The 12,570-nt window shown below is 39.0% G+C and overlaps 1 protein-coding gene across 1 annotated transcript in view; it reads right to left on the reverse strand.

The window, feature by feature from the left end:
- Positions 1-515: 515 nt before the first annotated feature.
- The window catches only part of DBX2 (developing brain homeobox 2), a gene marked incomplete at both ends in the record, with an annotated part of 38,757 nt that continues 26,702 nt past the window's right edge, over positions 516-12,570 (reverse strand). The window contains 2 exons of the mRNA XM_082634714.1: positions 516-848; positions 6,926-7,113. Of these exons, the coding sequence (XP_082490840.1) occupies positions 516-848; positions 6,926-7,113 (521 nt within the window). The remainder of the gene's footprint in view (positions 849-6,925; positions 7,114-12,570) is intronic.

Here is a 12,570-nt window from a genome sequence, read left to right on the forward strand (position 1 = left end):
TGGATACTGAAAGAAACCAGAAAGTAGAGAGTTTTTTAAAAATGTTCTTTTGATATGAAAATTTGTACTGAAGTCCAAATTTCACATAATTTTCAAAAAATTAAAAACATTCAGTCATCGTTGGTTTTTCTTCATATAAAAGGAAGTGAATTTGCTCAATGCACTATTTAGAGAGAAACTAATTTCTACTGATGTATTTTAATGAATATTTATATATATACACATAGAGACACACGCATATATACACATATTCAGAGCAAGGACTGAGCTGACCATTATTCTCGTTCTTTTCAGTTCCATCGTACTTTCTAGGAGATTCTGTTCCACTTACAAATTAAGTCTGAGTCTAGGACCCAAATAAGAGAACACTGGAGAGGGTTTCCTAAAACATTAGTCCATGCTTCACTCCAAAGGTGTTAGGTTTTAGGCACTGATGAGACACAAGCTAGCAGGCTTAAGAGTCCAAACATTAATAGTTAACTGTTCTTTACGTTAACGTGGCAGAATGCTTCCATTCACACTGAGCCAGTAAGTACACCCTTGTCTCTGGCATCCTCTTCGGAACACAAATACAAGGCACCTTGCAGTGACTTTGCTTCTGGGGCCAATGCCCCTGGACTCTCCAGGATTAGTCTCTCTGAGGGTTCTGGTGAATTCTCCCTCCATCTTGGACTCGAGTGCTGTTGGGAGATTTCCCAGAGTGAAGGACATGGAGAAGGGAAACCCAGAGCAGATCGTGAGAGGGGGTCCTCTTGAAGGACTACTTCTTGGATACACCTGTTGGAAAGCACTTCCTTTTCTTTGGAATTCCGCCATTTCATCCTTCTGTTCTGAAACCAGATTTTCACCTATTGATAAAGTAATTGGACAAAATGATCACTTACATCACGTTACTTCACTTCAGCATTTTAAACTGTAATTTCTTCCACTGTGCCTTCCATAGAATACGTTATCCTGAGAGCCAGCCTAGCAAAGTCCTTGTGGCTTTTTACTTCAGAAATATCTGAGAAATTATTTTAGTAAAGCATTCTCCACACACTTATGAAACAAAACAACTGTGGTAAGCTGCTGATATCCTGAAAGTCAGACATCTTTCAAGACTGATTTAACTCTCTTCGATATTTTAAAACCTCATTTAGTCTGTGCTAAATTATTTATCCAAAGGAAATGTTATTGACTAGTAATGGCATCTGAGTGTTTATTTTGTGCCAGGTGTCAGGCCAGGCACTCATCGTGGATTTTACAATTTGATCCTCACAATGACTGCAAGAAGTCCTTATTTCACACATAAGAAAACTGAGGTTCAACGCAATGAACGAGTTCAAGGTCACATAGCTAGTAAAATAGAAGCATTTAGACTAGAATCCATGACAGTCCCACTCCAGCACTGAGGCTCTTATAAACATTCAGACCTCATCAGAAACTTCTGGAGACTAAATTAAGATTACATTTTATGGGCTTCCCTGGTGGCGCAGTGGTTGAGAGTCCACTTGCCGATGCAGGGGACACGGGTTCGTGCCCCGGTCTGGGAAGATCCCACGTGCAGGGGAGCGGCTGGGCCTGTGAGGCATGGCCGCTGAGCCTGCGCTCCGCAACGGGAGAGGCCACGACAGTGAGAGGCCGCGTACCGCAAGAAAAAAAAAAAAAAAGATTACATTTTATAATGCTTGGATAAATTGCAAGCTTTATACAATTTCCAAGTTCGAGTACTTCCAGGATTTATCAAACTCGAAGAATTAGGCTCAATAAATAACAATTGATTGTAATTAACCTAAAAGTGCTTATGATGGTAGTTTCTAATTTGAGCCATACCTTCCCCCACCCCACTTGAGTCTCTCTTTACTACTAACCTCCCTCTGACTGTGTAGTCAACTGTGCCTGAGCAGGAAACTTCACAACTGGTTTCCTGATAGCTTAAAAGCCAATCACATTGCTTTCCTGTGCATTACATTGCACCCTTTTTTAGTAGCTTTCTATTTTCAAAACAAAACCTGGAAAATTTTTACCTAAAGAAGTAATTATTAAAGTGTACCAACCAGATATTTCTCCCAATGAAGTAAAAAATTCTACCTGAGATGGTCCTTCCAGATTGGCAAAACAATTCTTTCATTCTTTCAACGTGATGGGCAATGTCCAAAATGGCTACAAAAGAAATCTACCACAGGCAGCTGAGTCCAAAAGACTGCCATCTCAGTTGTAATCCTGTGACTCAGGCTTTTCACAAGAAACCAGTCCTAATGCATACATAGCAGAGGATTTGCTTCTGTTCACAAACTCATTTATTATTTGCAGTAGGCATTTACTCCCAGAATGCCTGCTAACTATTTCTAATGGGTTTTCACCAAGACAGTTATTTGTTGCCATTAGTGATTTTTGTCTTTCTCATCACATTAATTATTTTATTCTCCTCTTAGCTTTTCTGTATATCTAGAAATTTTTTGAGTAATATCTCAATTTTAAAAAATCATGAAAGGAGTTTCTTCATAATCAGTGGTATTGGGACAAATGTACATATTTGGGAAAAATCATAAAATAAAATTTCTACCTCTCAACAAATACAAAAACAAATTCCAGATGGATTAAACAGCTAAACATAAATAAAAAACTATAAAAATTCTAGAAGAAAATATAAGAGATGATCATTACAGTCTTGGGGAGATGAATGTTTTCTTAAGCATGACCGAAAAAAATAAGGCTACAAAGGGAAAACTAGACCTGACTACATTAAAAAAAGAGAAATTTTTGTACAAATAAAGATGCCACAAGCATATGAAAAAAGCCACAAACTACCCAAAATAATTAAAAGCAGGGACTCAAGGAGATATTTGTACACACAATGCTCACAGTAGCATTATTCATATTAGTCAAAAGGTGGAAGCAACCCAAGTGTCCATTGATGGATGAATGAATAAACAAAATGTGGTATATACATACAATTGAATATTATTCAGTCTTAAAAAGGAAGGAAATTCTGACACATGCTACACCATGGATGAAACTTGAAGACATTATGCCTCGTGCGATATTCCAGTCACAAAAGGACAAATACAGTATGATTCCACTCGTATGAGGTGCCTGGAGTAGTCAAATTCACAGAGGCAGAAAGTAGAATGGTGGTTGCCTGATGCCTGGGGGGAGGGAGGAATGGGGAGTCATTGTTTAACGGGTGCAGAGTTTCAGTTTCGAGAAATGAAAAAAGTTCTGGAGAAGGGATGGTGGTGACAGCTGCATAACAAGGTGAATGTACTTAATGACACTGAATCGTACACTTTAAAAAGGTTAAAATGTTAAGTTTTATGTTATGTGTATTTTACCACAATAAAAATACGCCACAAACTTGGAGGGGATTTTTATGGCAGCTGTTAACAGGAAAATGTTACAAGCCATAATATTCCAAATATTCTGATTAACAGCCAAAGTAATTGCTGCATATCTATCAACGAAAAGACAATAGAAAAAAAATGGTGCAGCCATGAAAAGGTTAAATTCAGATGAAAAATGACCAGTAAAGTGATCAAAAGATTCCCGAGTTCTGATAATTAGGAAAAAAATGACAAATACAACTGCCCATGAGGTTGGCAACATTTTCAAAAATTTAAATAGGGGAGGGATTTCAAAAAAAGGACTGTTTATTAGTAAGAGTAAAATTTGATATAATTCAAATTGATATAATTGATATAATTCAATATCTTGATACAATATTTGGAAAGGAATTTTAAAATTGATCACAACTTAAAATGTACATAAACTTTAACTTATAAACCCAACTCCTAGTTCCCTATCTTACAGAATTATTTTTAAAGTGCATAAAGATATGCAACAGTAAAAACTAGGAAGTAACTTAAAGCTGAGGATGGCTAAGTGAATTACAGTATATCCATGTAATGGTCTGCTCTGAGACACTCACTAAAAAAGAATGAAGTAAATGTGTATGCAGACATGGAAGGATGTATCCCATGATATTTGAGTGGGGGAAAAAAAAGCAAAGTGCCAAACAATACGCATTGTAAGCAGCATTAATCATAATAGCCCCAAAATGGGAACAATCCAAACACCCACCATTAGAATGGATAAACCCTGGTATACCATGTAATACTACACAGCAATGAATGTAAATGAGCTACTGCTACAACACAGCCACATGGATGAATCTCACAAGCATATGGTAAGTGAAAGAAGCCATATACCAAAGAAAATGTACTGAGTGATCCTATCTATATAAAGCACAAAAACAGGCAAAACTAATCTATGCTGTTCAAAGTTATTAAGGAGAAGGTAGTGACCGGGAGGGGGCACGCAGGGGGCTCCTGGCCCGGTGGTAATGTCCTATCTGGACATTGTGCTGGTTACACAAGTGATTAGTATTGTCCTCCAGAAGATGTTAAAATATATACAGTGTGATGCCATTTTTATTTAAAATTATATACATGATTCTAGGTCTCAGCTTCTTCATTTGTAAAACAGAAATAGCAAAAGTAGCTACTTTTATTATCTGTAAGTAACATCAAATGTAAGGGCACATAGTAGTCATTATGAAAGTATCTGTGTTTTTATATGTTTGTGCATATATGACACACATATACGTTTATTTATAAAATAATACATGATATGTCAATAAACTCAAACAAGAGCCATATATAAATGACAGTAGTAACCAGGGAGTTGGATTGGAAAGGGAACAGATATGTTTTCATTTTTAACTTTACCAATCTCCCTCTTGTTTGAATTTACCGTAATAAATACCATGTAGTAACTGTGTAATTAGATATAGTGTACATGCAAATAAGAAAACGTTAAATTACTTCCGAACTGTTCGCCAAATTCAATAAGGTAAAAAGCATTCATTCCTGAGGCACTTGAATTTTAAAAATGATACAATCGACTATGTAAAACTATGTGCCTATGGATAACAACTGGGAGATAATATACAAATATGGAAACAGTTTGTTATCTCAGAGTGGAAATATTATGGTCATGCCCTCATAAATATTCCTTAATAGGCTTGCTGCATTCCCTTTTCAACAGTTCATTTTAAAGAAGATGCTATGTACTATCACGGATTTTCACACTTTCTCAGAGCACTGTCAGATCAATCCTAGCCACTTTTGATCTTTTAACACCTACCTCAAGTTCCAACTCAACCAGAAGTCCCCAGCCTCCCAAACCTGCACACTTTCTCCCCTCTGACTCCGGTGTGTCTTATCCATAGCAATGCGATGCAGGCCAGGCCCACTGAGCCCCCGACGTGATCCTCTCTCAGGCCCAGCAATTCCTCTGAGGATCAGGTAACTCCCATCACTAGACTCCCCAGGGGTATAGGAACCAGTCCTATGATCATCCTTTCCAGAGATGGGGATTAGTGTAAGGCTCCAAAGAGATACATAAGTTCTAGGAGAACCACTGATCTAGCTCCTTTATTTGGTAGTATATCTAACCTACCAGGGGCGGTTTCCTACATTAATGTCTTATATTGTTATCTAACTGTTCATGAGCTTCTGTTTTGTTTTCCCAGTTGGTTGTATAAATTCCTGGGGTCCAAGAAGTGTTATTTATCTTAATCAGTATTTATCAATATTCCCTCTTACCTAGCACAGTGTCTTACACACAATAGACCACCAAGATATACCTATTGATTTGTCTGTCATAGACACAAAATTGCTCTGTGACATAGACAGAATTCCTATATTTGTCCCTGTTTTTAAAGCGAGAAACTGAGGCACAGAGCAGTTAATTAAGGTTATGGGCTCATCAGTCCCACACATGAGGAAAACACAGACTGGCTGATCTAGGCCAATTATCCTCTACCACACCTCGTGCTTCCTACGACTATAAAAAGTCGGGGGACAGGGGGACAGATCACTTCCCTAGGGAAAGGAAGCAAGGTTAAGAAGGGTTTCATCCAAAAATAACTAGTTTAATAATATCCAAAGTTAGAAACCAGGTCATTTGTATTGAGGGAAGTACAGTAGAGCATGGTGGTTAACACAGAGCCTCTGCTAGCCCTTCAGTGCCTTTATGCTGATTCAAAAATTCCAGGTGGAAGGAGCCTTGCACCTGGAAAGTCAGTTTGACAAGCAGAGTACCTGCTGCATTTCAGTTGCTGCCATCCCTCTTAGCCAAATGCCCTTGTGCAGTGAACATCCTGCACAACTGTACATGGTGGCTCCAGGTTAAAGAGAATGCAAACTCCAGAGTCAGGGTGCCTGGGGTGGGAGCCCAGTTCCAAAGCAGCTTCACTTTGTGACTCTGTTTACCTCTCTACATTTCCTCATCTAGAAAATGGGGATATTTCATATGGTGATTATAAGAAGGATTAAATAGGAAAATGCTAGTGCCTTATACTGTTAATTATTTATAAGTAGGCCAATCTTTAAATGGAGTATGCTGCACTTCCCAAAAGGCCAGAAAGTCTCTTTCAAAATTATATGAAATATCATTGTACAAGAAAGGTTTGTAAAGGTTGCAAATGTGAAACTACTTGACTGTACTTGACATAAGCCCACAGTGCAAAATAATGAAATCTATTAAGAGGTATTTATGAGTCACTCATTCATGCCTTGATTTTGGACTGGAAATGAAGAAAAAGACAGGAAAATTGGTTCCTGCTTTTGAAGGCAATTATGTAACCTGTTTCTCTGAAAACAGAGCAAACAATGTAATGATGTAAATGCCACAAGCCTTCGCTTTTCTCTTCATTTGGGGAGAATTAATCAGGCAAAAACCTAGACCTCTTCAGCAAAGGGCCCGATTTCCAAATAGGAATTGTGACATATATTTCCACCCACTAAAAAACCATGAAAGTCATTTCAATAATGCTTCAGGGTCCAGTGCTATGCCTACTACAACAAATAGTTACCAAATGAATAGATATCATTGGATTCCTTCAGAAATCAGGAGCAGTAGATATCTTCCTGCTCATTAGTACCTGTGATTCCTTTAGTCCCAAGTTGACGGCAAGTTTCTTTCGGTCTGTTTTGCTGATATATTTCTGCTTCTGAAACATTTTCTCCAGAGCCTTTCTCTGGTCCTCAGAAAAGACAGCTCTTCTTAAAATACCCCTCCGAGCTTTGGAATTAGATTCCTGTGTCAGAAGAGGCAGCACACTCTCTTCTCCTAGAGGGGAGAAAAGACACAAAAAGCCCCATTAGCTGTACGGAGAATTCCATCTGTCTTTTCCACGACAAGATCCTCCTTCTCTGTACCATGGCCAAATTATCTCATCTCTGAACTCTGCACATTTAGAGAGCTTCTTAACCTTTTTTTGGTCATGGACTCCACTGAGAATCTGATAAATGCTCTTTGCTCCCCACTGGGAAAAAAAAGTACATATGCTTGCCTTCCCAATTTTGCATGCCATGTCAGAAAGTCCATGGTCCCAGGTTACAAAGCTCCTATGCAGAACTAGTAGGTGGTTTAAATACTTAATTTTTCTCTAATTCTTCATTTATTTATTCATTCTTCTATTGTCTCAAACTGTTGAACACTTGCCATATGCCAGGCACTCCTCTCAATACTACACACTGAGAAATAAGACATATGTTTTATCGTACTCATTACCTATAAAATCAAGTGGGAGGCATTTATTGAACCAGCATCACAAGTGTGATGAAGTATTCCTAAGAAGAGGGTGCACTGGGAGCACAAAACGATGGGCTTAATCTTCATCTGGGATGTCAGGGAAAGCTTGCAAGAGTCAGAGATGTTTAAACTGAGAAGGAAGGTTTGGAAGACCTCCAATCACCCCCTCCCTGATTCAGTTGATCATCAACTCCTTCAGGGCAGAGACATTTACCACTTTTTCTGCCTTTCTGCGGCTAGCACAACACTGGTTCCCACCCTCTGTGAGCTTCACTCATCATTCACTATTCATTTATTCAGCATCCAAGCTGTGGTAGGAAGAATAATGTCCTTTCCAAAGATGCCCATGTCCTAATCCCCAGAGCCTGAGAACATATTACATTATATGGCAAGGGGTAATTAAGGTTGCAAATGGAATTACAGTTGCTAATCAGCTAAACTTGAGGTCAGGAGAGTATCCTGGAGTATCCAGGTAGGCCCAATGTAATCACAAGGGTCCTTATCAGTGGAAGAGGGAGACCAAAAAAGGAAGTCATAGTGATAGTTTTGAAGATGCTACACTTCTTCCTTTAAAGATGGAGGAAGGGGCCATGAGCCAAGAAATGCACTAGAAACTGGAAAGGGAAGGAAACAGATTCTCCCCTAGAGCCTCCAGAAGAAATGAAGTCCTGCTGACACACTGATTTTTGTTCAGTGAGACCCATTTCAGGCTTCTGACCTCTATAACTGTACAATAATAAGCTTGTATTGTTTTAAGACATGAGGTTTGTGGACATGTGTTACAGCAGCAAGAGGACACTAATTCACTGGGTATCTGCTGAGGAAACCAGACAAACAGCACATGGTCCCTGCCCTCAAGGAGTTCACCTTCTCATGGGAGGACCAATACATGAAAATCAATCCAGAATACAGGCACCAGGGGAGCAGGGACTCCAGTTTACGACTGTATCTGGTATGCATTTTGGTGCTTAATAATTATTTCTAAATAAAAAAGCAAATGCATGTCTTAAGTACTGAAATAGAATGATCCCTACAATGCTCTGGCATCACAAAAAAGGAAGTGATGAGTTCGAGAAAATAGGTTGAGTCAAGTCTAAACGGACAATTCAGTTCCAGAGAGAAAGAACTAAGGCCAATCCAGGCAGAGTGACTAGCATGTCTCAAAGCACTAAAGCACAAAGGAATAAAGTCTCTCCAAGGAAAAGTAAGCAGTCTGCAAGGCCTTGGAAGGGCATGAAACAGAGGGTGCACGCTGGCAACCATATCCAGCCTGCAGACGGGCTTTGTTTAGAGTGTTGGTTAAAAATTCTGATTTAGTTGTTCACATTTAATAACTGGGAGGTTTCATATGAAGTCCAGGTTTCTAACATCTCTTCAAAGGTAACCACACTAGGCTCACCTTCCCATAAAGCAAAGATCTACCATAGTGAGTGGCAGGTGCCCTCTTTAGATGGAGCATGTGGTCCCCAGTTTGCCATAGCCTCACCTAACTTGCTTCTTATCTGACAGGCTCTTGAAGACATCTAGACCTCTGGCACAGAGATTATGGAGTGGAATCGAGCCAGACCATCGAGGACTACAAGGGTTTGGAACATTTCCCAATACTTAGTGAAGACCAATAGAATATGTTTAAGCAGGGTGTGACATGATAATAATAAACCTACACTGAGCGCTTCCTCTGTCCTCATACTATGTTAAGCCGCTGACATGCATTATTTCATTTAATCCTCCCAACCTACCTATGCCATGAATGCTACTATTATTCTTCCCATTTCACAGATGAATAAAAGGAAGCTTAGGTAGCTTACGGAACTTTGTCCAAGGTCACATGGCCAGGGCTTCAAACCCAGGAATACTGATTCCAAAACAAATGCTCTTAACTCTACAGTGGACTGACACAATCTGACTTGTATTTTAGAAGAAATATGTCAATAAGTGGATAAAGCTCATCAATTTTACCTCTGTAATATAATAGTTTCCCTTCCTATTTGTTTAAAAGATTGTAAACATCTCCCAGCTAGTCTCTCAGCTCTGGGTTGCGCCTCATTCTGATTCATCCTGACATTCCCAGAACTACCGGCCTCTCCCTCTTTCTTCCAGGTCTGTAACACCTGCATCTCCGTAGAAATGCCAGAGCCCCTGGGATGTAATCAAGCCCAGTTCTTTACGAAAGTCTACTTTTACTGATGCCCTTCCCATTCATCCTCTTATGGGATCTTGGTTAATTCTCCATCTACAGAACCAATTATTTTTGCCTCTCTCACACCGAGGTCATATCTTGAAGTCAGGCTTTGGCACCTGGATTCACTATTTCTTAGAGATTTGAGTAGTTTTATGCAATATTTGTCAATAATAAAAATAGTATAAACATCACAATATGTTCATATCTTTCTAAATGCTTTTCTTCTCTGAACTATCCTTTGTATAGAGACCATGGAATTGGCCCTTCTGCACTATTTCAGATCACAGATTCATCTGTTGAGATGGTGTCTCTCTAGGAAGCCTCAGGACAAAAGTCTCTGGAGGATGGAAGAACTGGGTTTGGATCTCAGCACTTGGAATGAATTACTTTTTCAGTTTATTTTACAGAGTTTCTTTAAGGATTTGATGAAACAGCACAAAAAATTTCCAGTGCCTAGCCCACAATAAGGATCCCTCAAATCTATTTCACTTGCCCCTGTTGAATTTCATTTTATTCTTATAAGAATCATAGGCCACAGACATCCTCTGTACAGATGAAGAAGTATTCAGAGCAGTAAAGATCCAAAGCATCACAAAGGACACAGATCTCAGTGGTAGCAAGACCTTCTAACTCCAAATTCTTGGCTCCTTTCTATGCTTCCCCACACTGTTTCTTGATGGGTCAAGAATGGGAGGAAAGAAACATTTATAAACATAGCCAGAGCTCCTGTCTGTGTCTATGGGCTTCTGCTCCCTGTCCTGGGTCAGTCTGTGAGCCTGGACCATATAGCATCTCCTATACAACCTGGTAACAGTGTCCTCAGATTCCAGCATACCCTTCTCACTTCATATTTTGATCTGGAATTCTTAATTTGTAACTGTATACAATCCAACATTATTATGGCCATATGTATTAAAAATTAGGAAAGAAACTTAAATATCCAAAGGTAAAGAAATGCATAAGCACATGATGCTATATCTACTAGGTGAAATTTTAAAGAACCACTAAAGATGCTGACTAGGAAGATCAGCCAGCAGCAAAACAAACAAACAAAAAACATTATAATACGTATGATATTTAAGATACATACTATGCTCACAACTAAGTAAAAATGCAGAGAAAAAAGACTGGAAGGCAAAAAATAACTCTACTAAGATAGGCTACTGTTGTAGAGTTATGGACGAATAATTCACCTCCACTCTACATTTTAAGTCTGGCTCAGTTTTCTAAGGAAAACAAGCAAATGTTGTAGTAACCTTTTGGGGAGTAATCTGGACAAGTGATTGAGTCATCGCTGAGTGACAACTGAAAATGAATCCACTCCATCCTTCACAGATGCTCACAGTTGATAAGGATAGGTCCAAGTAGAGACAGCCAAGGTACAAGTGAGAAAAACACCCACAGACCACCACATAGGAAGCTTTCAAGCACCAGATACGAAGTCACTTAGTCTTGGAGGCCAACAGAGTGAGTACTGAGAGAGAAGAGCTGCCAGAAGACTAGCAATTCCTCTTGCTGGCCATCTTGACAAAGGCGGGCAGAGAGAGGGACTGACATTTGCAGATGCCTGAGTGGGGTGAGGACAAGTGTGAAACGTGGTAAATCTAGGAATCTCACACAGCTTGGAACTTCCAGACTGCAGGGGATGAGCGGGAAGAACACAGGACATTAGCTGGGAGGTAGATTAGGGCCAGGGGTGACTGAAACAAATCTAAGGGATAATTTCCCACAGAGGGAAGCCTTTCAAGGACTTGACCAACTTAGTATTTTAGAAAGGCCAATACTTTTTGAGCTAATACAACTTTTTACTTTTTAAAATAATTTTATTTTGTTCTTATTGAAGTATAGTTGATTTACAATGTTGTGTTAGTTTCAGATGTACAGCACAGTGATTCAGTTATATATATATAGTCTTTTTCAGATTCTTTTCCCTTATAGGTTATTACAAACTACTGAGTATATATAGTTCCCTGTGCTATACAGTAGGTCCTTGTGGGTTATCTATTTTATAATACAAATTTTTAAATCTGTATAGAAATACAAACAAATTTTTGGACCAATAAAGCTAGTTTAAAAAAAAATCTGCCTACATTTTTTTCTAAGCCAAGGTTTTATAAATACGGATCATGATTTTACTCATTTTCACCCCTTCTTCACCAAGATCTACATGTTTACATAAAACAGTGGGGTAACACATTTAAATGCCCCTACGACTTTTAATAGGAACCTACAGGTTTTCCTATTGAGTTATATTTAAGTGAAGAGAAAGAAGAGTCCCATCAAGGGGATCTACAGATAAATTATTCTCACCAACATGGTAAAAGCTAACATTGAAGGGCCATGAAAACAAAGCAGACCTCAATCTCTGAAAGACAGAGCTGGAGTGGTTGTGAGGGTCAGAGGGTTAACTCCTGGGTCTGGTCTTTGGGATTCGGTGCCCTATAACAAACACGAATACAACCACTGAACAAGCAAAAACCATGGCAAAGATAAAGAATATTCTATTTTTCCTTTCTTTGCTAGTTGCCTGGTTTCTCTTAGCATTGCTCTCAATACACAAATTGCGCTTGTTTTCATAAACGGATGTGGATCAGTTTCCTACAAGAAGCATGTGACAAGATGCTACTTCTACCACTGATGCTCCTCTCCTTGTCTCCCCCATGAGTCTTTTGGGGGCTGTCTCTGGATCTAACCATAAACTACTGATGAACCTATACCATATTCCTACCTTCTAAATCTAGGAATATGGGCTCAATTACACCTGCAAAACAAACATAGTGACTTCAAGAACACGTTGGTAATTCAAAAAT

The sequence above is a fragment of the Mesoplodon mirus genome, assembly GCF_964341445.2.
Source record: "Mesoplodon mirus genome assembly, chromosome: 11".
Lineage (NCBI taxonomy): Eukaryota > Metazoa > Chordata > Mammalia > Artiodactyla > Ziphiidae > Mesoplodon > Mesoplodon mirus.